Genomic DNA, 25,375 nt, shown 5'->3' with positions numbered 1-25,375 from the left:
CTGAGATCTGTGTAATGTTAGAACTTTATGAGGCAAGCCATCAGGTTGCTGCATCCCAGGGACAAATCAAGCAATATTTTTATGTACCAAACCTTGATGGGCCTCCCAGGGGACTAGAGTTTTATGGACAGAGCTTCTGAATATGGCTGCCACTTGAAGCTAGGTTTTCTGATTACATACTTGAGGATGACATTTTTAGAGAAAAACAGAATTGCCGTGGCATCTCTTAATCTTGTAGTTTAATCCTTTACTGAGAATTTATACATGGAAGTTTTGAGGTTTTAATTTAATTAATATTCAAAATTGACAAAGTACAGCCAGATTCAAAGGTAGTTGGATATTTTCAGATCTTATGGAAATTAAATTAATATGACCATTTGACCTAGTTTATCCTCCATATGTGAGATACAATTTCCATTCCTCCCATGTGTTCCATGGACCATTTGGTCTTATTAAATGTAATCATCCCACTTTTACTCACTGAGGTCAAAAATGAGGCAAGTTCCTCGCCTTTAGATACTCAAATCAGGCTAATATCTATTTTTTATTCTATATAACCTTATATTTGTGTCATAGTTTATATCATTTTTCTACCCCGTTTCATGTAATCATCACAACCTGATAAGCTGGAGGTAAAAAATAGTGTTTCCATTTTAAAGAGGAAAAAGTCAGGTTCAAGGCCAAGGTCACATGTCTAAAAGTGACCACACTCCCGATTATTTGTTCACACTTTTCATTACCAATGAATGGATTGGTCTTTTCTGCTATTCAAAGGGCATCCTTGCTCAAGGCGAGTATATATTTGCAAGCTCCTCACTAATAGCTAAATGTTGGCACGTCTCAGGGAATTACTCAGAAAAACACAATGTGAATGGTCACTCTATACACTGCTGAAGGATATGAATGATTAAAGGATACTTCGGAGAAGAGCGTTTTGTGTATCATCGTAACATTTTAGTACTATTTGTGATAAGTACAATATATGAGAAATGTCAGCATAGAATAAAATGAACATGTCCAACTGAAAGAGGGTGAACGTTCCAGAGAGAGAGAAATGTATAAGGGAAATCAAAAGGCGCGGGAGCAGGGACAATTAGAGAAATTAACTACAGAGCAGTTACCCGTGAACGTGGCTTATTTTCTCGGAGTTTGAATTTCTCAACTTACCCACTTAATTCAGTGCTGTCCCCTTTCAAAGAAGTCATCTTGAGAGGCTGTATACTTATTCCATGCGTGCTGCTTATTACTTACATGATTTTTGGAACTCCTCTTTTATAATTGCCTTCTGAAATGGACACTTTCTTTGAAATATTCTTAATGGCACTTTAGATAAAGTCAGAATTATTCAGAGCCTTGTCTGGTGAAAAGGAGGGTGCTTAAACCAGATAATTTATTTCCCTCCCTCCTTCTCTCCCTCTTTCCCTCTCTCCCTCCCTCCCTTCCTACTTCTTTCTCTCTCTCTTTCCATTTCCTTCCTTCCCTCCCTCCCTCCCTTTCTTCCTTCTCCGTCTCCCCCTCCTCTCTTGCATTCTTCCAAAAAAGAGGCAGGACTAATTTTTTTTACATGTTTTGTACACCTTCTCTGCACTTCCAGAAATTACTCTAAGCCGCACCATATTGTTGTCGTAAGAACATATTTTTCAAGTTGGTTATGTTGGGTGCTTAAATTCTGGTCTGTTAGTTTAAAATATTGTGTCTTGTGCTTTTGTAATTACACTCCCTGAAGTGAATCATATGGGGCTTCGGTTGCAGTGTTGAAGTTGTTGTTAACTGCAGGAGACCTGAGTATCACCTTCTCAGCAGTGACGGGCTGGAGCAGGCAGCACCGAGCTGAGAGGAGGAACAGCAGAGGGGATGGCGAAGACGCCAGGTGGAGGCTTGAGCGGAATCAGGGATGCTACACTTTTACCGACTGCAGGTGTCCAGAGAGTGTGGCCAAGGGGATAGAGGGAGGGAGCTGAAGCCGTAGCATAGCAGGACCACATGAAGGAACCAGGGATATTAAAGTTGCTGTGGCATACGAGAATCAGGGTGGGGTGCTAGAGAGGGCATGGGATCGAGAATGGCGCTTAAAATGTTATTTCTGCTCCCAATTAGCTGGAGAACATTGGGCACATAATTTGACCTCTCTGTGCTTCAGTTCCCTGATCTATCAAGTTAAAATTATAGAACTAATTGAGCTTATGGTTTCTTCAAAGACTAAAGTTTATTTTGTAAGGGATACACGATAAATATCTTCAAATACTTGAAGGGCTCCCATGTGGAAGAAGCATTAGGCTAAGACTGTATAATATCTGAGGCGGAGACAGGGACCTAGGAGTGGTAGGGGAGCAGATTTCAGCTTTAGGTAAAAAAGAGCTGCCCAGCAGTGAGATGGCTGCCTTGAGGGTAGGGTGTACAGTGATAAGCTCCCCATCAGTGGAAGTATTCAAGAAGAGCTGAGAGGGCTGGATTTATTATGTAGAAGGGAAGCATAAACTACAAGAAGTAAGTGGCTAGTTGATTGTGAAGGTCTCTTCCGATTCTGAGATTCTAGGAATCTCTACTCTTTTGAGGTCCGTATTCTTGATTGCACTCGCCCCGGAATGACAGGTTGAAAAATCCCAGGCGGCTCTAGAAGTGAGAAGTGGTCCATGAGGATTTGGTTCACAATGCCTAGTCATCTCTAGAAGTGCCTGAAGGACATGGCATCCTAGCAACCTTGTTGCTTCACCTAATGTTATCCGGAAGAATCAAAGAAGAGGCTCACAGTTCCGTTGAATGGAAAGACTTCAAAGAGGAGCCTTTAAGCTACCTCCTGCACGTTCTTCTTCTGCCCTTCAGGTGTAGTAGGACACCGTTGTTGGTCAAAGGTTTGAAGCCCTTTGGAATGCTCAGGACAATCACAAGATTCCCGTTTTGCTTCTTAGCAGAGACACATCTCACAGCAGCACCAGGTGCCAGGCTCCAGAGTAGCAGGTCATGTGAGCACAGAGCGAATCATTATGGATTCCTTGAGCCGTGATGGTAAAGGGACCTAAATTACCATCAGCACAGTCGCGCTAATGCTGTTGGAATGGGCACGCCTGTGGGAATTCCCAGTGCGGGAACTTCATCAGGTCGGAGCAGCCAGCAGGGGGATGGGCTGAGCGGGCGGGGCACAGGTGTTGGAGAGGGGGACAACTCCACTGGTCTGACTCTAATTATTAGAGTTTCTGCTAGTTTAAGTGCCTGAACCTAGAACATTCTGTGAAATGTCTCTCCCTCCTCCCCCATCACCACCTCCCGCCCCTGCTATTTTCTGTTCACTCTACAAAGTGCAATAGCCCTGGTTTCCAGATGCATCTCGTGGAACCAGATCCCTGACTGCTGGACTTATCTTGCAACCCTTAGAAGTATGGGCTGGGCAGGCACATCGCAAGAGTTCAAAAGTGTAGGCATATCTCTGGGAGGCGGAGAGACCCTAAACTCCAGGCTCTCTGAGCAGGAAGTTGTGTTGGCCCACGCTCACTGTGTCGTCTCTACCACCTCTGCCCTTTAATCCAGCTCCTTTTTTTTTTGTTGTTTGGTTTTTTTTTGTTTGTTTGTTTGTTTTGGTTTTTTTGAGGTATGCGGGCCTCTCACTGTTGTGGCCTCTCCCGTTGCGGAGCACAGGCTCCGGACACGCAGGCTCCGGACGCTCAGGCTCAGCGGCCATGGCTCACGGGCCCAGCCGCTCCGCGGCATGTGGGATCCCCCCGGACCGGGGCACGAACATGCGTCCCCTGCATCGGCAGGCGGACTCCCAACCACTGCGCCACCAGGGAAGCCCTCCAGCTCCTTTTTTGAATACTAATCGTTAACACTTAATGAGAGTTTACTCTGCACCAGGCCCCGTGGTGAGCTATCTAATTTAAGCCTTACAAACCTAATAGAGCGGGTTCTTTATTACCCCATTTTTGGCAGATCGTGAAAAAACTGATGTTCAAAAGGCTAAATAAGTGCTCAGTCATGGCTGCAGACTGAAGTCAAACCCGCTGCCCTTGTTTCAAATTTCTGTCTTTTCTTATCATTTCTATTATGTGAAAACTTGGATGACGGTACTGGATCATCAGATGGGAGCCCGAGGGGTACAAGCTTTATGTGGTATTTGTACCGCTATCTACGTGTCTGCCTCCAGCCCATTCTCTCCGTCTTCCTAACCATCTTGTTCTAGCGTACCTTCTTCGTACTTTCAACCTTCTCTGTATTTTATCTTTCCAGGTATCTGATCAATGTGACTTTTGAAGGGAGAAATCTGTCCTTCAGTGAAGACGGCTACCAGATGCACCCGAAACTGGTGATCATACTTCTGAACAAGGAGAGGAAGTGGGAGAGGGTAGGACATGTCTTTGGCAATTCTCATACTAAGTAGAGGGGGTGGGGATCGGAAAGTCTGCAACACATTGGAGGAAAATGGCACCTCGGTTTTGCTTTCTGAGCTGGAGAGCAAGAGATCAATACTTTAATAACACAGGGGAGGCCATTTCTCAAGCTTGCATCTTCATTTTCTTGCTACTTTGGTGAATCAAGAGATGATTGTCCCTATGGATTTCTGTTTTATTGGTAGTGGTGCTGTCTGCAGCGTGACTTTGTTTTAATGGAAGAGTGTGCATGCAACATATAACACAGTTAGGTGGAGAAACCGAATCATGGGGTAATTCAGAAGTCGTGTCCTACACGGTATCCTGGGGAGGCCTGTGAAGCCTAATTTATGAGCACACAAGTCTGGATTTCCTGTGACTGGAGGCTTGCCATGCAAGGCTCTTCTCAGGATCTCTCCCACTGCCAGCTGACCACAGTGTCTGAAATTCTACCATTAGGCGTTAATTTACGTGGGCGCCAGACTGCCTAGGTTCAATCCCCAGCTCCTCTACTCACTAAATTGTCTGTCTAGGACCTTGGGCAAATCTCTTAACTTCTCTGTGCCTCCGCTTCCTCGTCTGAAAAATGGGGATAATAATAATAGTACCAATAACACAGGGTTGTTATAAGGATTAAATATATTAATATATGTAAAGGACTTGGAAGGGTGCCTGGCACATAGTAAGCACTTACTAGGTATTGGCTTTTATTATTATACCTGATTCCTAGTTAAATGCAAATGTTGCTGAGAGTAATTTCATCACTGGTGTTCCCGAGAATGTTCGGCAGGGCACTTGTGCCTTTAGACGCTTTGCTGAGAAATGGTTTCCAGGTAAATAAGACCGAGAGATGCTGTCTACTCTGTCTCACTCTGGGAGATTCTCAGAACATATTAGCATTTGAATGTTCAGAGGTGTCTTTTACTGAGGGATAGTTGACATACATCGTTATACTAGTTTTAAGTATACAGTATAATGGTTCAATATTTGTATATATTATGAAATGATCACCACAGAGAGTCTAGTTAACATCCGTCACCATACATAGTTCCAAAATTTTTTTTTTGTTGTGACGAGAACTTTTAAAATCTACTCTCTTAGCAGCTTTCAATATGCAACACAGTGTTATTAACCGCAGTCAGCATGCTGTACATTACCCTCCCATGACTTATTTATTTTACACCTGGAACTTTGTGCCCTTTGACGAACCACCAGTCTGTTCTCTGTATCTGTGAACTAGGTTTCCTTCTTTTTCTTCTGTTTTAGAGTCCACTTATAAGTGAGATCATGCAGTGTTTGTCTTTCTCTGTCTGACTTACTTCACTTAGAATAACACCCTCAAGGTCCATCCATGTTGTTGCCAATAGAGGTGTCTTACAGCAAAGAAACATCTTTAATTTTATTTAATCTGGCATTTCCCCAAATGATTTATCACGAGAACCCTTTACCCATGAAATCATCTTCTGTGAATTGCGTTGGGAAGCATTGATTTACAGACTCTGCAGACGCTGTGGGCCAGTTGGCTGAGAACAGACTTCAGGATGTCAGCATGGCTCCTACTAGGATGGAAACCAGGTGATGTAGTTCCAAAGAGAGTAGCCAGGAAAAGAAGCCAGAGATAAACTTCGTGAAATTCACCGTCTTGTCACAGAGAGCCGTGGACAGGTGGTTATGAGAATGCCCACCTGTGAAACCAGGCATGTGTGTCTCAGGTGGTGGGACCCAGGGCCTTATCTTTCAAACCGAAGACCTCGATCTGTCATGTGTTCCTCATATCAGGGCTTTTTGGCTGTAAGCCTGCCATTATGCCCGGGGTTCGTGATTGAAGCTGCCGCCCCTCCCCTGAGTTGTCATTTGTCCCAAAATGGCTATTCCCTGGGCTTCCACTCCTTACCCCAGTCAAGCTGCTTTTCACTGCTGCTGTGGAGACATAATCATTCAAGGAGTGTCTGGGCCGGCATGTACAACAGGCGCTTCTGTATATCTCCAGAAGAGGAGTTATTAAAAACGGAGGCTTCATACGTCTGTCATGTGTTCCTCATATCAGGGCTTTTTGGCTGTAAGCCTGCCATTATGCCCGGGGTTCGTGATTGAAGCTGCCGCCCCTCCCCTGAGTTGTCATTTGTCCCAAAATGGCTATTCCCTGGGCTTCCACTCCTTACCCCAGTCAAGCTGCTTTTCACTGCTGCTGTGGAGACATAATCATTCAAGGAGTGTCTGGGCCGGCATGTACAACAGGCGCTTCTGTATATCTCCAGAAGAGGAGTTAAACGGAGGCTTCATACGTGGATCGGAAGACATCCAACTAGGGTGGCTTTAATTCAGTAGACCCGTGATTACTGCCTCAAGTGAGGGGCCCTCTCACGACCGTCCTGTCTTAAAGAGACACCACTTCCCATCATGTGTACTGCCTTCTCTTCCTTAGGCTGGAATCTGAGGCCCGGGACCCCCAGCCCTTTCCAAAACTAGACCCTCCTTCCTGGGGGTTGGATCCCACGCCTCCTTAACAGATCTCCCTCTACTCTAACTCTTGAATTTATTCCTTATTTCTATATGATCTGGGAACCATGTGGATAATTTTTTAAATGGTCCTCCTTCTCCCTGACGCCCACGTTGAACCATTCAGATCAGCCCTGGACGTGGCTTCTAGAAGGAGCTTCCCAAGCCACAATTCTAGTTCTTTCTCTGCCCAAAACCCGCTCAGAGCTTCTGCAGTTTGTGGATTGGGCCCAAACTCTATCTATTCATGCATTCAAGGCTCTGGTCTCTTTTCCAACACCCGTCTTCTCTTCCTCACCATTTCCCATCTCACCGTCAAGCTACGCTGGACTCCTCTCTGTTCTGAGAATGTACCCTTGTATGTCTTGTTCTCCGTACAGAGTGTCGTGATGTTTTCTTTTCCTGGAATGAATGGTCCAATTATACAAATCATAATCATCCTTTGAAGCCCAATTAAAATGTTGCAGTCTCCATCCCTGATCTTTGGCCAAGATATCATTTTTTGCTCCCTTATCCCCTGTAGCCTTGGTCCGTACCTCTGTTGTAGTACTCGTCACATCTGCCTGTGTTAGAGTTGCATGTGTGATGCTTCCAGAGGACAGAGGCTGTGTCTTTATACTGTCGTGTCCTCATGGCAACCTGGAGGACCGTGTTGCATAGCTCAATAGATACACGTAGAATGAACGAGAGCCATTACATAATACAAGAGTCTAAAATCCGTCATGAAGAATCAAGTTTATGCTATTGCCCTTGATACAAGAGCTCGTTTTTTGGGGCGGGGGGAGATAAAATCTTTATGTAGATTGAGTTTGCATAGATCGTACTTTAAGTGTGCTAAGGGAGCTTGTTATTTAAAGAAATTCTGTGGGTAATCTTTTGATAAAGTCTTTTGGGGGGATTGGGATCCTAGAATAGAACATTTTCATACTGACTTGGTTACATCAGGGAGCATTGCTGAAGAGAGATGTTCAGTGTTCCTTAGGTTCATGAGCCACACAGCTCCCAAACTTGGAAGCCCTTGCGGGCAGGGTGGGGATGCCAGGCGCAGGTCTAGGGCATGTCTGGGTTGTGGTAAAATCGAACCGTGGGAAGTTGTACCTTTTCTTCCGCTGTCACCTTGGCCCCCAGAACCCTTCTGCATGCTTAGGACTCCTGATAGCATTCCAGAAGGTCCCCAGTGGTCCAGGGAAGACTTAGACTTCAGAGAGGCAGGCCCTCAGGGTGAGGATTCTACAGTGAAGAGATGGTCACTGGGGAGATAAGGAGAGAATGGGTCTCAATTTGTGGAAGAGGCGTGGGTTAAGAGGTGGGGCCTTTGGCCTCTGGTGCTGCCCCTAACTGGCTGTGTGACCTGCTCTTTTCACTTTTCTGGATCTTTCTGCCGTCATGTCTGGAACCATGGCGTGAGATGGGTCCTTTCCAGCTCTAACTTCTGAGGTTACGTATTCACGCTGTAAATAAATCGGAGCATGGCATGGAAGTTGGTGAGGGCTGGAGCGTACAAAAGGAGCCCGACTCTGTTTGTAAGGACAGTAGCTCCCAGGACATATTCGTCATTCTTGTCATTGGGGTAAATGTCATCTCTTCAGAAGGCCTTCCCTGATGACCCAAGCTGAGGTAGAGCCACCCAGTCAGGTTTATTTTCATTTGCTTCAAGATACTTATCTGACGTTTTGCTCATTTGTCTGCTTGTTTGTTTCGTTTATCACTTGCTTTCCCACACCAGGTCGGATGCTGTGTGGGCGCAAGGGCCTAGTTCACCTCAGTAATTCTAACACTTAAGAAGAGCGCTTGGCTCAGAGGGACCACTCAAAAGATAATTGTTAAATAAATGAAGAATCTGTACGCTCAGGAGGGTTAGAGCAGTGACTGGTAGTGACCGTTCGCTTCTACCTGAGACTCTCCCGTGTAGACTGAGTGGTTTACTGAAAAGCAAGTAAGAGCAGGTACATCTCCCTACGGACTGAGCACCCCGAGGACCAGCAAGGGACTCAGGGCGCCTTCGGGAGGGCTCATCTCCAGGCAGGCACGCCCGAACAGTGTTCGACAGGAAGCCTCGGGAAGAGGAAGATTTACTGTGTGAATCGTGTGATAGGATTTCACAGTATTCCTTCAGGTTTTTACAAAGTCGTCTCAAAGCTACTGTCTTATCAATTTGGTTCCTTCCAAAAGACTTCAAGTGATGGCAGGATAGTCTGTGGGACTGAGCATGGTTTTAGAAACCGGAGAGAGCCGAGTTCAGTTTCCCACATCGCCATTTATCAGCTGTGTGTACAGAGCGACTGGTATTACTGGGGTCTATTTCCCTTTTGTAAAATGGGGCTTTACATAAGGCTGTCATACAAATTAAAGGGGATTTTACAGTAACCAACTCTAAAGGAGATATTATAGTAAAACCAGTTAATAGTGGCTGAAACATAGCCAGTATTCAACAAATACCAATTGGTAGTCCCCACCCTCCTCGAGTAATTTTTTAAGGTAATAGCTGCACGTGGTAAAAAGTCAAATGATACAAAAGAATATCCAGTAAAAAGAATGTCCTCTGATCACCTATGATCCTTGGTTCCCCAGGTCCCTCCTCAGAGCGATCATAGTTCGCAATGTCTTACGTATTTGCTCTGAAAATACTCCCAAGCGTATACAAATTTTCTACATTTACTCAACCTCTTTTTTTAAACGAATAGTACATGCTTTTGTGAACCTTTAGTGGGACCGTATGTTAGTAGCCTCTAAGCAGCCATGGAGGCTGGGGGCTAGAACAGCAAAGAGATCTCTGGATCAGAATTATATTCACAGAAAGCCAAGTACATATCTCTGGTATGTAGAAATGTGAAGAACATTTACAGAGGAACACACAGACACAGACATAGAGAATGGACTTGTGGACACAGGAGTGGAAGGGGAAGGTGGGACGAATTGAGAGAGTAGCATTGACATATATACGCTACCATGTGTAAAATAGATGGCTAGTGGGAACCTGCTGTATATAGCACAGGGAGCTCAGCTCGGTGCTCTGTGATGACCTAGAGGGGTGGGATGGGGGCAGGGGCATTGGGAGCGAGGCTCAAGAGGGAGGGGATATACGTATACATATAGCTGATTCACTTTGTTGTACAGCAGAAACTAAGACAACATTGTAAAGCAATTATACTCCAAAAAAAAAAAAAAGTCCAAAAAAAAATAAAGAGGAACACACACACACACACAGCATGGTGAGTTGGAAAGGGTAGGGGATGGTGAAAAATATTTGTTTGCAGAGTGGCTTCATTTGTGAGTCTCTGTAAGAGGGGGACAGATGCATCAGCTTGCATTAAAAATAGTCTGGCACAGAGAAGCGGTTCCAACGAGCATTCAGGCTCCTGTCTTTATCAGAGCCTCTCATGATTTGCTTCATTGCCACTGCTCCCTGCTTCCATTTAATCGTTCCTAAAATGGGGATAGTAAAAATGAAATGCAGTGGGGTGTGTTCTGAGTACTGACTTCCAGAAATGATGATGATGCATTTTTCAGGTTGTAAGAGGTAAACAGACCTTAAAGGGACTGTCTGGGTCGGAATTGCAGGACAATACATATGGTGTGCCTCTCCGCTCGTCTTTCCCCCAGACTCGCCAGAGGTGTATTTTAGAAGCGCACTCCCTCTTGCCTGCCTCCACCTACCAGAAAATACCCCTCCTTGTGTAGATTAAAACATTCTTCGTTTGTCTGGGTCATTCTTTGGGCTCCCCAAACCCCAGTTATCACCTTAGGCTGGCAATCCTGAGAGATTACAGCCATATCCACCAGTGGAAGAAGGGTTCAAGGTGAAAGTGGTCGGTAGGAAGTGCTGAGTCCATAGTCGTATATATGAATTAACGTATGGATCAGTGAGAGAGAGGAAGGGTAACCAAACTGGTAGAGAGAAGACTCCCAAGAGCCGCCTCAGAAGCAACAACATTATAGAACAGAAGGTCCCACCAGCATCTGGAGCCTGGGAGGAACGAAACCGGTTAAGGGATGCTTCCGGTAGCCCCGTATCCAGGAGGCAGCACTGAGTCCAGGCTGCGGCTGCCCCGTGACACCGATACCTGAGGACCAGAGTGATCTATTCCAGAGCGATCAAGTGGGTGATGGTAGGACAGAGGTTGGTCGCTACTGGGGCAGATTCTGCTTGAAAGCCATTGACCCGTGACCTAAAACAGCCCGTCCATCCCTTCAGAGAGCGTGCGCACACACGCACACACTCTCTCTCTCTCTCTCATCACGGACGAACTGACGGTCTGCTCACGAGCACAGGAACCACATCTGGCTGGTTTCCCGCTAGGTGTCTGTGCCCAGCAGAGTGCGAGACAGTGCTAAGCAGGCCAGGAAATACTTGGTGTTGCCTGAACACACCTGCCCCTACTGGATTCCACCTCCCGCCCTGGGGGAAGAGGCCACGGGCTATCCACGTGCTCTCTCCAGACTTGCAGAGGGCGTCTGAGGAGTGAAACAGAAGCTCCTCCCCGTGTTGGTGTGTTTTTGCTGCATCTCCCGGTACCACCACTTGACAACATGCTCCTTGTGCTGACTTTGAACTGCATATACTAATATGCATCACCGGATGAAGGCGCTAAGAAGCAGGATCCATGGAGAAGGGCTGTGGGAACTGAGGTCACGGAGGGGCAGCAAGGTGATGACTTACTCCCTTTAAATATATGAAGAATTATTGGACCAAGTGTTGAGATCAGCTGTTCACTTTCTCTGCCGAGACAGAACCAGAGTAAGTGGGCTTAAGATCAAGCAGAGAGGATTTATATTAGCTATAAGGAGAATTTCTTTCTAGAGAGAAGTGTTGAGTACCAGAACTGTTAACCCCACCAGGGGCTGACTTTGGAAGAACTAAAAATTGGGTGTATCTTCGTGACTCTGTAACGTGCAGTCCTGCCCAAACAACAATGCGTGAACTACAGGCTTTGAGAGTTCTTCTTCCCTTCCCCTCCCTCCCTTCCCTCCTTCGTGCACATAACGATTGAGCACCTACTATGAGCCTAGTGTTGCCCCCACCAAACTAGTATTATTGTTTTCCTAGTTGCTGGGGAAAGAAGTATTGCAAGGAGAAGGGTGCTTATTGTGACACGTAAAATTTCTATAACCTCAGGTGATTTTAAATCTGACTATTTGATATGGTCTAATAGTTGGGTGGCTCTTTCATCTTGCTTGGTTAGTAAAGACCCTGCGTATATGTGACAGTGGTTTATAGACAAGGCCTCTGGATTACATGCTTTGGGTTGTCTTTCCAAGTTGTGATTATCACAGACTTTCACATCCGAGTGTTCCCTTCTTTGGTTCCCTCAGCTCCAAGAGCCGTGGCCCATGCTCTTTGCCTACACCCTTTTCCAGGGTCCCGGAAAGAGACCGCTGGGGGCCAGCCCATGGTGGGGAGGTGTGCCCTTAACCCCCAAGGCCTCCACACCCACTCCTGGTAGACTCAGTGCACGATGTCAAGCTGCTACCCCCATGCACATTTATAAAATAATTCGAAGAGCAGAGCAGGTTGTACTGGGGGAAAGGACTTCAGAAATGTCATTTCAGAAAGGCTGGTTGTCTTCATGTGCTGTCATCAGCCACTGAATGAAGCGGATAAAAGAACAAGATAACCTTGGTTGACTTTGCTTTGAAACCTATACCTGCTGATGGGGGAGAAAAGCAGGATGGAGCTTGGAGACAGAAGTGCCGGCTTAATCTTGACTTAAGGAAACACTGTATAGAGGAAAGGATCCCCAAAGCCAAAAGATAGCTTTCATCCACCTTGTTTAAATTTTATTGAGGATTTTATTTCATGACAGTTGTCTTTGGTTGGCTCCTGAGTCCTCTGAACTTTCTAATTCTAGGCTATAATGTTTTTCCAGTAGTGGTATTGAAGATGAAATAGTGCTGTAGAGGTTACAAGACTCTTATGTTAATATACAGGTTAAAAATCAACATTTATGATTTTCTTATTATAAAGGTAATTGGTGCTTATTAAAGATACTTGGGGGGACAAAATAAAATTCACCCATTTACATACCTACAAAGAATTAGTGTTTACATTTCTTCTGTTTCTTACTGATGCTTTTTTTTGTGCCTGTGTGTGTATATGTGTACGTTTTAACACAATACAGTGTGATACAATAGAACTGGAAACGCAATGTATGAACAGTTTGCAGTCTTCTTTTTTCTCTCACTATGATACTGTGACCATTGTCTTATTTTATTAATGTTATCCAAAAGCATGAAACGTAATGACTGCCTCATGTTCCATTGTAAAGATGTATCATACTTCTTTAAACTGATCCCCCATGATTAGGCATTCATATGTGTATTCGGTAGAGACTGGTACTCATATGAGAATAATTTCAGAGTTTTTGTTAATCCAGCTTTGATGTGTAGGATTGATGTCCGAGGTGACAAGGTTTGGTCACCTTTTTTTGTTGTTGTTTTATGTCCCTAAACATTCAAAATGATATCCTTTAATTCAAGAAGCTTGGGTTATATTCATTCAGTAACAAGGAGAAGACACACATGCAGTGGGTGTGAAAGGCTCTCCTTTGTGATTCCTGGCCTGCTGGGGATCCCAGAGGGTTTTTCTCTTTCTGACCTTCTGATCCTCTAACTTTGCTGGTGAGAATATTTCTTACCTTTGGCAGTTACAGCACACAGACGATGGGGTTGTTCATGTGGTCTGTGTCTGCAGTTTTCAACATCCTGGGACCATTTTCTTGAGAGTTGGAAGCTTGTAAAATTCAGGCCCGTGTTCCTAGGGAGGTAGTAGGGCTCATGCTTGGTATGACATCGTTTCTAGTGCTGTTTCCATTCTCTGTGCCCCAAGTGACCCAGGAAGAAGGGAGAGTGATCCCCTTCTTTCACCAGTGGCCGGCTGACTCACATACCCACAGGCTGATGTGCCTCAGGACTGTCCGGGCCATCGTGGCAGGGACTCCTCTTTTCATACCTTGGTGTATTTTCCACCAAACAAGCTACTTCGTGCATACATTAATAGCGTATACACTTGCCCTGAAGTCTGAGGTGTGACATTAAAGCTATAATATCTGAATGTTCTTCATCTACAAGCATGCCTCTGTTGACCTATCACCAGGAGATCTTCTGCTTTGAGTTCTTCCTACAGCGCTGACAGATTTGTACAAGTCCACGCACAGCCTCTCTCTCCACAATACCTACTTACGAGAGCTGGCCGGGACCAGGGTGAGGTGATTCGTGTGCATAGGGAGGGGAGCGCCGACCGTGGCATGTTAACCCTGCTGATCGGCCCCCAGTACAAAGAGTTGAAAGGAAGCGTTGGCCAATTAAGAAAATAAACCGCCTTTAAGAATGAAAGCTATTAATAAAAAAAAAACATGAATACAAGCATTCCACAGCAGCCATAGCACTCAAGATTATTTGGTGTGATTTTAGTATTTTCCCTATCAGAATGATTTCTGTCCATAATTTGGTGAACATTTCAGTTCATTTTGAGAGAGAGACAAGCTCTTGCACTTTCTCACCCTTGCACTTTCTCCCCCCTGCACTTTCTCCCTCTCTGTGATGATGTGACCCAGGTATTCTCTGCTGTACATAAAGGCTGCCCATTGCCAGTTCTCCCGGCATTCCAGGTCTCAGCTCCATCAGCTACGTGTTCTGAAGCTTTAAACTTAAAACAGATCTGTGCCAGGGGAATGAGGAGAATGAAAGTGTGGTCTTGAGGAGACAAATAAAAGAGGGGAAGAGCACAAGTAGACGTCCGGGAGAGAGTGATAGACCCCAAGGGAAAGAGGACCATTCTCCACAGCTGTATTTTCAAAGTGCAAAATATTCCCCGTTTACACCAAACTCTGTAGATATCCTTTCACGTTTTTCTACTCTAAAGGTTTGGTGTATGGTGTCTTCTAAGATCGTCAGTTTTGGCTATTCTCATAATAATGCGTACCATCTTTTTCGCTCATCCCATAAGGAGGGGAGCTTTCTGGCGTAGGAATAGAATCTTACCTCTTGGGTTGAACTTCTGGTGATGTTTAAGCCACCTCAGCATTCTCTTTATAGAACAGTGAAAAAACATCTATTCTCCCTAAAGGGTCTGAGAAAGATGTACAATTTCTAAAACACTCTATCCTGAGATCAAGGGATCTTAGGAAGGTTTGGCACTAGCACATCTGACATTTATTGAGCCCTTTATTAAGAATGTGGTTTATGAAGACTTTTAGCATATATGACCTAATTCTGATTCCTATGAAAACTTACTTCCTATCGCACAGGTAAGTATACTGAGGCTCAGGGAAGTTGTATGATTTGCCAAAGTCATACACTTAAGGAATGGCAGAGCTGAGTGTGGATATTTACGTCTGGCTCCATTTAAGTCCAATATATGTTTTGCCTTGATACACAGAGTATAACGGTATAACTAGGCTAATGGCATCAAAGCGTAGCACTACCAATGGGGATAGTTTTGTAGACCAGAGGACAGACCACACCACGGAAATACGTGAGCACTACCACATGAGAGTTTTTAAACAAAGTGTTCAGAAGTGGTCCTGTACCAGGTAGGTGGGGGGAGTTGGCTTAAACTGGGACTGGCTCTTTCAATGTAATATTTTCCTGAGAAGATTATAAAATGAAAAAGTAAGGGAAGGAGGAATGGAGAGAGGCAAGAAAGATAGGAACAACAGCAGAAAAGCTTTTCTGCATCCCTACATCCTTATCCCTTTTCACTACCTATTATTAAACACACATTCACACACACACATCCCTAAAAATACATACATGCATACATTGCCTCTTTTTTTCAGCTAGAACAAGAACGTATCTCCTCAAACTGTGAGGACAGAACACGTTTCTCCCAATAGCAAAGGCCACAGCTACCTACAGAAATAGTTGTCTAGGTCCTGATTACATAGACGGGATGGATTTCCTAGCAAGTAGTTTGCTTCTGCTTTAAAAGGTCTTCTAAAATGCAGCCACCATGGCAGCGACACTGCAGCCATGCAGCCCCATTGATCAGACTCCTGCAGGAGGTGCAGAGAAATGTCGAAACACCAAGAGGAATTTAAAATAGCTGACCTACAAAACAGACTTCAAATCTTACCAAGAGAGTGACATGAAATTTTAACTTTGTTTTACATAAAACACAATCAATTAAATATTTTATGAGCTCAACTAGCTAAGAGAGAGGAGTTTGGGCATTTCATATCAAACTAGCTGAAGGTTCATTGAGATGAATACATACAAATATATAAAAGAGAAAGTAGAAGCAAAATCCAATGGCTAAGACCACTGATCTTCTGTGATTCATCATTGTCTCTTCAGTGTTTCCCCAAGTATGACTGTGGGTTTCACTGTGGTACATGAATTAAGAGGGATGAGTATTTTTTATTTAAATAATCTGTTTATCTTTATAGTTATCTTCTATCTTTGACAAGTGACACTTGTCTTACATTTACAGTCATGATATGAAATTTTTTAATAAATACATTTTTTAAAAGAAGGTTGTTTCATATGTAATTAAAAATAGTGTAGGTGGTGCACAGATGTGGCAAAAATCGGTACAGTGGAACTCAAATGACTGAAATTTGAGAAATGCTTCCAGAGGGCAAAGTGTATTCCAGACCCCGGTTCCCAAATCACAGTAGTCAAGACTGACCTACCTTCCCGTCCTGTTTCCTCTTCTGCTCTCTGCGTTTAGCCTACACACCAGCATAATTGCAACTACCCCTTCTCCAGACCTCTTGTACTTTTATGCCTACATGCCTTGGGTTATGCTTTCCCCTTAACCTTGGACTCTTGAACTTACCCATTGAGGCATAGTTTAAAAGCCAAGAGGCATCATATCTTCCTCACCTCTGCCTAACACAGTGATTCATCCAAAGCAGTGTAAATAGATGTTGCTTCAACTTTCTTTGTTTCCCTTTCCTTATCTATACAACGGAAAGAATGATGGCACCTACCTCAAACTGTGGCTATACGGATCAAATAAGCTATAATTCATTTAAAATTCTTAGCACAGTATCTGGCGTGTAGCAGGTGCTGTGCAAATATTTACTGTTCTTTACTTGAACATGTTTTTTTCTTCCAGTTTTATTGAGATATAATTGACAGCACTGTATGAGTTTAAGGTGATCTGACTTCCATACATCATGAAATGGTTACCACAGTAAGTTTAGTGAGCATCCATCATCTTGTATAGATACAGACATTTAAAGATATCTTTCTGGTCACGAGAACGCGTAGGATTGACTCTCTTAACAATTTTCATATATATCGTACAGCAGTGTTAATTATATTTTTCATGTGGTACATCACAGCCCTAATACTTATTTATCTCATACCTAGAAGTTTATACCTTTTGACCACTTTCATCCAATTCCACCTCCCCCCACCCCCTGCCTTTGGTAGCCAGAAATCTGATCTCTTTTTCTATGTTTGTTTGTTTGTTTTTGAAGTATAATTGAACATATTTTAAACCAATCTTAACTGAAATTGGGTTCTAGAAAACAAGAAAGTGAAGAAAAATGAACCGCATACACAAGTACACAACAAGGTTGGATTTTGGCCTTAGTCACTGAAAGGAAGGAACTAGGAAACAACACATAGAATCCTTGACGTGCCCGATGATAAACTGGCAAAGAACCCGCTTTCTTCCTTTATTCTTAAACAACTTTTTGCACAGGGATTTTTAAAAATTGAGTCTTATTAATAATAAAAGAATGGTAAAGTCCCCAACACAGCACAGCAGTCCATGCTGGGCTCATTGCCCCCAAATCAGGGAATTAAAAACATGTTCAGCTTAGATTTAGGACATTGTGGGTTCTCAGTAACCGTTACATAACAACCAAGCCACATTAGGCGATAGTGACTGTTCGTGAAACCTCATGGTGTGTCCTTGTGTCATTTGATCTCCTTGGCCTTTGTTTCACTGTAGCAAACCGCGCCAGTCTCCCCTTTACGGCTTCCTTATTGTGCAGCGGGTAGATTGGCCTACAAGCATTAAAGGAGTTCCTCCCACAAGGGAGGGTGGTTTATGTCAAAAGACACGTCCTAGTCAGGGTTGACTACAAAGGGGATGATGGTGAAGTGGGGAGGGAAATAGAAAATGCAACTGACACGTAGCATTTTATTATTTTTTTATATTTTTTTTATTTATTTTTTTGCGGTACGCGGGCCTCTCACTGTTGTGGCCTCTCCTGTTGCGGAGCTCAGGCTCCGGATGCGCAGGCTCAGCGGCCATGGCTCACAGGCCCAGCCGCTCCGTGGCATGTGGGATCTTCCCGGACCGGGGCACGAACCCGTGTCCCCTGCATCAGCAGGCGGACTCTCAACCACTGCGCCACCCGGGAAGCCCGACACATAGCATTTTATAGTTTACACCAGTGATTCTCAAAGTGTGGTCCCTGGACCAGCAACATCAGCATCACCTGGGAATTTATTTGGAATGCATATTCTCAGGTCCTGCTGCCAAAGCTCCAGGGATGAGGCCCAGAAATCTGAGTTTTGACCTATAAAACACAGAGATAGTTGACCACAGACATTTCCCTTTCACAAGGAGAAAAGACGTATCTGTTTAATGGATATTTAAGACTGCCACTTTGTCACCGTTTTCTGTTCTCATTTTATTTTCCAGCCTTTTACTTTGAAATAAATCTGAATCTTTATCCCTCCACAAAGTTGAGGATAGAGCCAGAAGCCCAGCAAGAAAGAGCGAAGGCCTGTATCACTCACTCCAGGAGATTGTGAATTATCTATGGTCTTCAGTCACTGCTACAGAAACTCCAGGATATTAGGCTGATTGGCTGGGGCTGTTCATTCAGGAAATATCTCCTGAGCCTCTACTAAGTACCAGACACTATTCTAAGTGTTGGGGAAACAGTATTGAATAAGACCAACCAATTCCCCCACCCTCAAGGAATTTTTGTCTTCGTGAGGAGGTCAGACAACAAACACATCAACAAATAAGTAAATATCATCACTTCAAGTGGCGTCTGGTGCCATTAAGGTGGTAAGATAGGGTCTGGTGGCTCTCAACCACGTGATGCCAGCCCCCCAAGGGGCGTTTAAAATACCAGCCCCCAGCAGGGCTTGTTTACAATTTCTTATTTTAAATAAGATGACAGTTAAATTTCTAAGGAGTATGTCCAACAGCTGTTAGAAATTTAACTGGCAACTTAAAGTAAAAACCTTTCAAATGATGCCCATAGGTCCTCTGCTTAAACTTGGCATAGACACTGTGTTAAGACTACAGACCCACTTCCAAGCGGCAGGGCAAATGTGGGTAGTATCTGATCTTCCATTTTTCCCATTACTACTAGGTTTTAGAGAATATGGACATGAATTTTTATAATTTGACACATTGGGCTGTGAACATTTCACTATTTATGCTTGATTTTTCCGAAAAACCGAAAAGCATTAACTCTCTTTGTTTAATTAGAACTGCATTTAGTAAGTCACATACCCTCATCTACTGTTCCAAGTGACCATGACATTCTTTTGCAGCTGTTGTGGAAATTATTTCACTTCCTGAGTTGTCTCCATTTGACCCTGTGGTCACGATGTGACACTACACGAGGACCTGGTGAGGATGTTCAGGAAAGGTCATAAAACTCACAGAACACAGGCAGCTTTGGGGTCATAGACACGTTCTAGGTGGCCCAAGAGTGGTGTATTTAAGATTAAATTGGCTTTAGCACTTACAAATTTAGAGATTACCTTAAAACTCCAGATTTGTAGATTCCTAAAAAAATCTGAAGAGTGGCCACCTTGGGCTCACACTCTGCTGGGGCTGAGGGGTAGAGCCTCCTTTGGGTGGAATACACGCTCTCAATTCAATACACACCCTCCAGGTGTCCCATCCCTTTTATTAATGATCTACCTAGTTCTTACAGCCATTGGAGTTTGCAACTCCTAGAACAGGAATGAGTTCAGAAAAGATTCAGTCCCTGCTTAAAAACAAAAATGTATACCTTGGAAATGGGTACGTTCAGGATTAAGGAATCAGGTAAAAATGGAGCAGACACAGCCTTTTGATTGCTTGTTGCAGTTCACCTTGTAGTCCCTAGGGGGCAGATGAGAATTTTGAGCGCTGTCTAGTTTCATCTTGAGTAATAAACTTCTCTTTTATGTAATGATATTTGTTATTTATGTCTGATCCAAAAGTATAGTAGCTGTTCACGGAGAAAAAGTTAATAGACAAGAGCATAAAGAAAAAAATAAAATTCACCTCAAATTCTCCCTCCCAGGGATAATTTCTATGTACATTTTGGTTTCTATCATTCCAATCTTTTTTCCTCTATGCTCTTCTAGATTATAAATGTGTTTTATTAATGTAAGTGCATATTTTTATAAAATCGGGATAGTAGTATACATTCCCATTTTTGTAACCTACACTTTCCTTTAACAATGTGCTGTGAATGGTATGCCATAAATACGTATCATTAAAATATTAAAAATATAAATATGATAGAAAATATATCATTCAATATTTATCAAGCCATTAATTGATCTATTATCTATTTGTATTCGTCTATTTATCACATAATTTTTAGTGCTATATATTATTTAATTATTTAGAAACTGTGTATGTAGACGTATGTGTTACAAAATCCCTCCCCCACCATGCGGTCCCCACGACATACAAGGTGCAAGATCTTGGCCACGGCTCACTGATCTGAGCAAACTGACAGTAGGGGGGCTGCGCTTGTTGGCGTTCGCCCCCAGCATCACTCACTTCCGGGCACCTGCTGGAGGGGGGACACCAACAGGTGTTCCCAAGAACGCCAGGCCACCTGCCCATGGTGGCTCTTCCCATATCGCTGAACGTGAACTCTGCTCCTTCTGTAAGCAAGCACAGCGCTCCTGGGACTGACGTTGTATTGCCAATCTGTCTCTTGGTGCTCTTTCCTAAATGCCTTTTTAAACATGCTCAATAATAGATGAGCACCTGTGCCGTTCTTCTCGGAGAGCTCAAGCGGCTTTTAGAACATGAAAAAGCTATTTGGCCCTTTAGAGCTGAGTCTTGGAACACCCCCAATTCCCCAGGACACTGTTTAATAACCACTCACTCCAGGACAGCAAATGGTTTGCCTGGTGGGTTTTGTTGCTCCATTTCCTTCCCGAGTTACTTCTTCAATCCTGGCCTCAACTTTCACTGAATCTTTGAAGCCAGTCTGCCGGCGTGGAAGTTTCCGAGCTCTTTCCTTGTTTTCTTTCTCTGCTCTGGCTCCTTGTTGCTGCCTGCCTCAAGCAGGATATCCAGACTCGGTTGGCATTAAATCCCCAGAAACAGGCAAGTCCACGCCCCTTGGCCTATCAAGTCTTAGCTCTGACATCAATCTGCTGGATGACCTTGGACAAGTTCACTTAAGATCCCTGGGCTTCAAGTTTCCGTATCTATAAAGCAAGAGGGTTGCATTAAATCCCCAGTCTGTGGTTTCGAGTGCACCTTTGGATTTTTCACAGTGTTCTGTCTGTGGCATATTTTTAGTGACATCTATTTATTCGTTAATTAGTTATAAGAATTGCTTATTTTTAGAACTTCATTTCCTAGATGGGGTGGCTCTGCCATTGGCCCCACGGGCTTTGTTAACAGCTAACTTCTGGGATGGGGGCTGAAAAGGGAGGTTGAATTTTTCCACTGCCCTGCTTCTCTGGCCTTTCTAGTCATTCACGAGATAACAGCGGAGGGCAGGCTTCCTCGGGGCCTGGCTTCTGAGCACTCAGGGAAAAGCCTTGACTGCCTTATGCAGTTTGACTATTTGTGTCTCTTTCATGGAAGAGACATGGGTGGCTGTAGTCAAGCAGTGTCGCCTACACATCAATGTCCCGGTTGCACACACGCAGACCACCAGGGCTCCCCACCGCACTGGGAGCCAGCCTCTTCTTATTTTTTATTCTGTGTTTCTGGATATTGTCTTGTAACTGATCACTTACCTCTTTCTCTGTGATCCCCTCCTTCAAAATTAGAAATAATTTATAGGTGTTTTTTTTTTCTTTTTAAATTTTGAAGTCACTATTGTATTCTGGGACTATATTGTATGTTTCTGCTCCGGTTTACCATTCATTCAACGAATTTTTAATTAGTGCCTGCAGTGTGCTGGGTTCTGTTCTCTAAGAAAGGAGTGTGAGGGAAAATGGACGGACAGGTGGAGAGAGCAAGAGAGAACTGAGATAAGGGTCGGCACTCCAAGAGAAGCGAGAAAGGGCGGAAATTTCTCAAAAGGGGTAAAGAATAGTGTAGACACCACCCAGGGCAGAAAGCAGGGGAAGTGAAGGGAAGAAATCAGAAGATTTGGGGAGTCAAAACCCTAGTTTGTGCCAATTCTTCTAAAGAGACAGGAGCCCTAGCTGACAGGTAACAGTGTTAGTAATAGCCGTCACTTCTGTAATAGGTCAGTATCATAGGCCTGGCACTGTTCTAAGCAGATTACTTTATATTAACTCATGTCAACCCTCACAACGTCCCTATGGAGCATTATTTAAGACAAAACCACAAATGAAAAAATCATGAGGCCCAGAGAGGTTTAGTGGCTTTCTGAAGGTCACACAGCTAGGAGGTGGAAGAGCCAGGATTTGGACCGTGCAGACTCCGGAGACAATACTGACTACCACACACCACTGAATGCAGCACAGGAAGGATCTGATCCCGCTCGTGTTCCATGGGGGTGGGGGACAGGGGGGCAGTGTGGATTAATGCTCTAGCTTCTAAGTGTCCTGATGGCTGTTTCCTTCCCCATCAATTCTTGTAGCTCTGAAATTCAAGCCTCATGCTCCATGTTTGCCAACGGTGCCCAGCACATTCGCTTTGGCCTCAGGCGTTGAGTATAATCATCGCTGGTTGGGCTGTGCGGCTCTATTCTGGGCCAAGCCAGGTTCTGTTCTTAGGAGAACAAGCCTGAGAAAAGAGGAGACGTTTGGCCCACAGGTTTGCTGGTACAGAGAAGGAGAGATGCGAATTGGGTGGGTTTTGAATACCTTGGATATCTTGTGCCTGGTGGTTTCATGTAACTGACACCACACTCATTTCTAGCCTCTCCACGTTTCTCAAAGAGTGTGCTCCAACTAAGTGCATAAAACCACTGACCCAACTTAGGGGAGTTACTTGTTTATTTTTTTGACTCATAGGGAGAAGGCTGTGGGAGCCTGACATTCCTAATTCCATTTCCTCAGTCAAAATGTTGTTCCTACCATCTCTGACAGTTAGAAGCCTCTGTTTCTCTTATTTGCAGACCTTGAAGGAAGTAGCCAGAACCTGGGCCAGAATGTCATCCTCAACCTAAAAACTGTTCTTAAGCCTCGGACTGGGCTTTACAGAACTGGATGCAAACCTAGCCTTACTTCATTGTAACTGGCATGGTAATGCGTGGACAGGGATGCCAGGACCTTAGTTATCGGGACAGTTCCAGCCCAGAAAAGCGAAACACACCAGCAGGATGGGCAAAACTGGACTCCCGAGCCTTTAGCAGTTTCAGCTACAAAGGAGAACACGGTGAGCGCTTGTTATCTACAGGAACTCAGCGAAAATGAAAATTAACTGTGTCAGAAACAGAACCAGTTGGCTCACTGGCAGCAAGCAGCTCGGGGGAGCCAGTGGCTAAGCTGCCCTGTCCATCTTCTTGTGGACATCACCCTGCAAGGCTGTTATCTGGGAGTTTAAGCAGAGACCCTCAGATGTAAAGTATTAGCAACAGATTTCTTAAAAGATGTCCTTTATGTCAAGATTCTCTCTTTGGCCTTTCACATGCAAACAAGCAAATGGGATTAGTTAACCAGCACTGAAGCCTTTCATTCTTCAGTTTCCTACTTATTTCTCACCATTCACACATTTTCAAATATTTTCCTACAGCTTCTTTGCAAAGAAACCAAGGAAGCCTTTCTCTCCCTTGCTGCCTCCACCTCCTTCTTTCTGTCTAGCCCAGAAATAACATCTCCCTTTTCTCTCACGCCTTTTATCCGCGGGTTCCCATGGAGCCACTCAAGCAGTGTGGACTGTTGAGCGGCGTGGCCACCAGGGCAGCATTCCTCTGCTTCCGGGTCACAGAGGGAAAGAGCTGGAGACACAGGTGTTTTGAGAGTCAGGGGGTGGGGAGTGCAGGAAGGAGGTCGCAGAGTTATGCAACTCTTTTCTTGGTGATTCTTGACAAAAGCAGATACTTAGTCCTGAGTCTGGCACAACAAATAGAAATTCTGGGGTAAAGGAACTGTAGACCTACTGCATTAAGGGGAAAGATGGACAATGCACGTGACCAGTTAGTGATTCTAGACAAAACCCGCCTACTGGATGGAGACGTACTTATTAGAAACAGCAGAATATTATTCAACCTTAAAAAAAGAAGGAAATTCTGCAATATTCAACAATGTGAATATTTCGTCACAGAAGGACAGTCGTCGCGTGATTCCACCGATGGGAGGTCTCTAAAACAGCCAAATTCATAGAATCAGAGAGGGGAATGGTGGATGCCAGGGGCTGAGGGGGAGGGGCAAATGAGGGGTTACTAACCAATGGGCATAAAGTTTCTGTTACGCCGGGTGAGTAAGTTCTGGAGATCCGCTGTGCAACATTGTGCCTGTAGTAACACTACTGTGTTATGCATTTAAAAGTCTGTTAAGAGGGTAGATCTCATGTTGTATTCTTAACCTCAAAGAAGAATTTTTTTTAATAAAAAAAATTTTAAGAGATAAACTTATTTCCAATGCTAAATACAAAGTCACAGTGTTGACACTGTATACGGTTGATGAGCAGAATGGAAGTTGTCTCGAGTTAACACCGCATAATGGACTTCCGTTGTAATGGCCCTTCCCAGTGCCACTGTGGCTTCCTGGCTCTCAATCCAGTAAGTCGACTTATTCCCTTTCTGACCTCTCTTTGAGAGCTGACACTGGTGACCCCTCTTTCCTTCTTGCGACTTCCTCTCTGTCTTGTCTCTCCTTCCTTTGCTGGCTTACCTTTCACCCTTGTTCTCACTTTGCCTCCCCTTATTCACCGGTGTACTTCCAGGGTTCTGGTCTCATCACAGACCCATCTACATAGACTTTATGGACAACCCATGCCTACGAGTGATGGCTTAAAAACGCCTATACCCAGATTTTTCTCCTGAGCCCTGGACTTAGGTGCTCAGCCACCTTTACTCTTATATCCCATAGAGACCTCAAGTCCACCAAACTCAACACTCTCATCTCCTCCTCTCTTCTTGAATTAACCTTGGCACCAGTGTCTACCCAATTATCAAGGTAGAAACCTGGGGGTCATTCTATGTAATTTCTCTTTCTCATCTATCCCTCTCTTATATCCACCTCATCTCTTTCTTTCCTCTCTTCTTGCCTTTGTTATTTATTGCCTGAATCACTGCATCTGCCTCCTTTCCCTGACTCTGATCTAGCCCTGTTCTAATCTAGCCTTCACACAGTGTCAGAGAGATCCTCCTAAAACATAAAAGTATTCACGTCTGTTGCCTGACTCAAACTCTGCAAAATAGCGCTCCAGTGACATGAGGATGAAAACTCAAAGCCACGCTGAGAAGCTTTGATGCGCATGTTCTGGC

General features: G+C 44.2%; 1 protein-coding gene across 1 annotated transcript in view; it reads left to right on the top strand.

Annotated features, from left to right (window-relative positions):
* Positions 1-25,375, top strand: part of GRIN2B (glutamate ionotropic receptor NMDA type subunit 2B) — a 295,943-nt gene that overhangs the window by 186,512 nt on the left and 84,056 nt on the right. The window contains exon 3 of the mRNA XM_024733244.1: positions 4,222-4,336. Within this exon, the coding sequence (XP_024589012.1) occupies positions 4,222-4,336 (115 nt within the window). The remainder of the gene's footprint in view (positions 1-4,221; positions 4,337-25,375) is intronic.

This window comes from Neophocaena asiaeorientalis, unplaced genomic scaffold (assembly GCF_003031525.2).
Source record: "Neophocaena asiaeorientalis asiaeorientalis breed wild unplaced genomic scaffold, Neophocaena_asiaeorientalis_V1.1 scaffold150, whole genome shotgun sequence".
Classification (NCBI taxonomy): Eukaryota; Metazoa; Chordata; class Mammalia; order Artiodactyla; family Phocoenidae; genus Neophocaena; species Neophocaena asiaeorientalis.
This window is presented reverse-complemented; position numbering and strand designations above follow the sequence as displayed.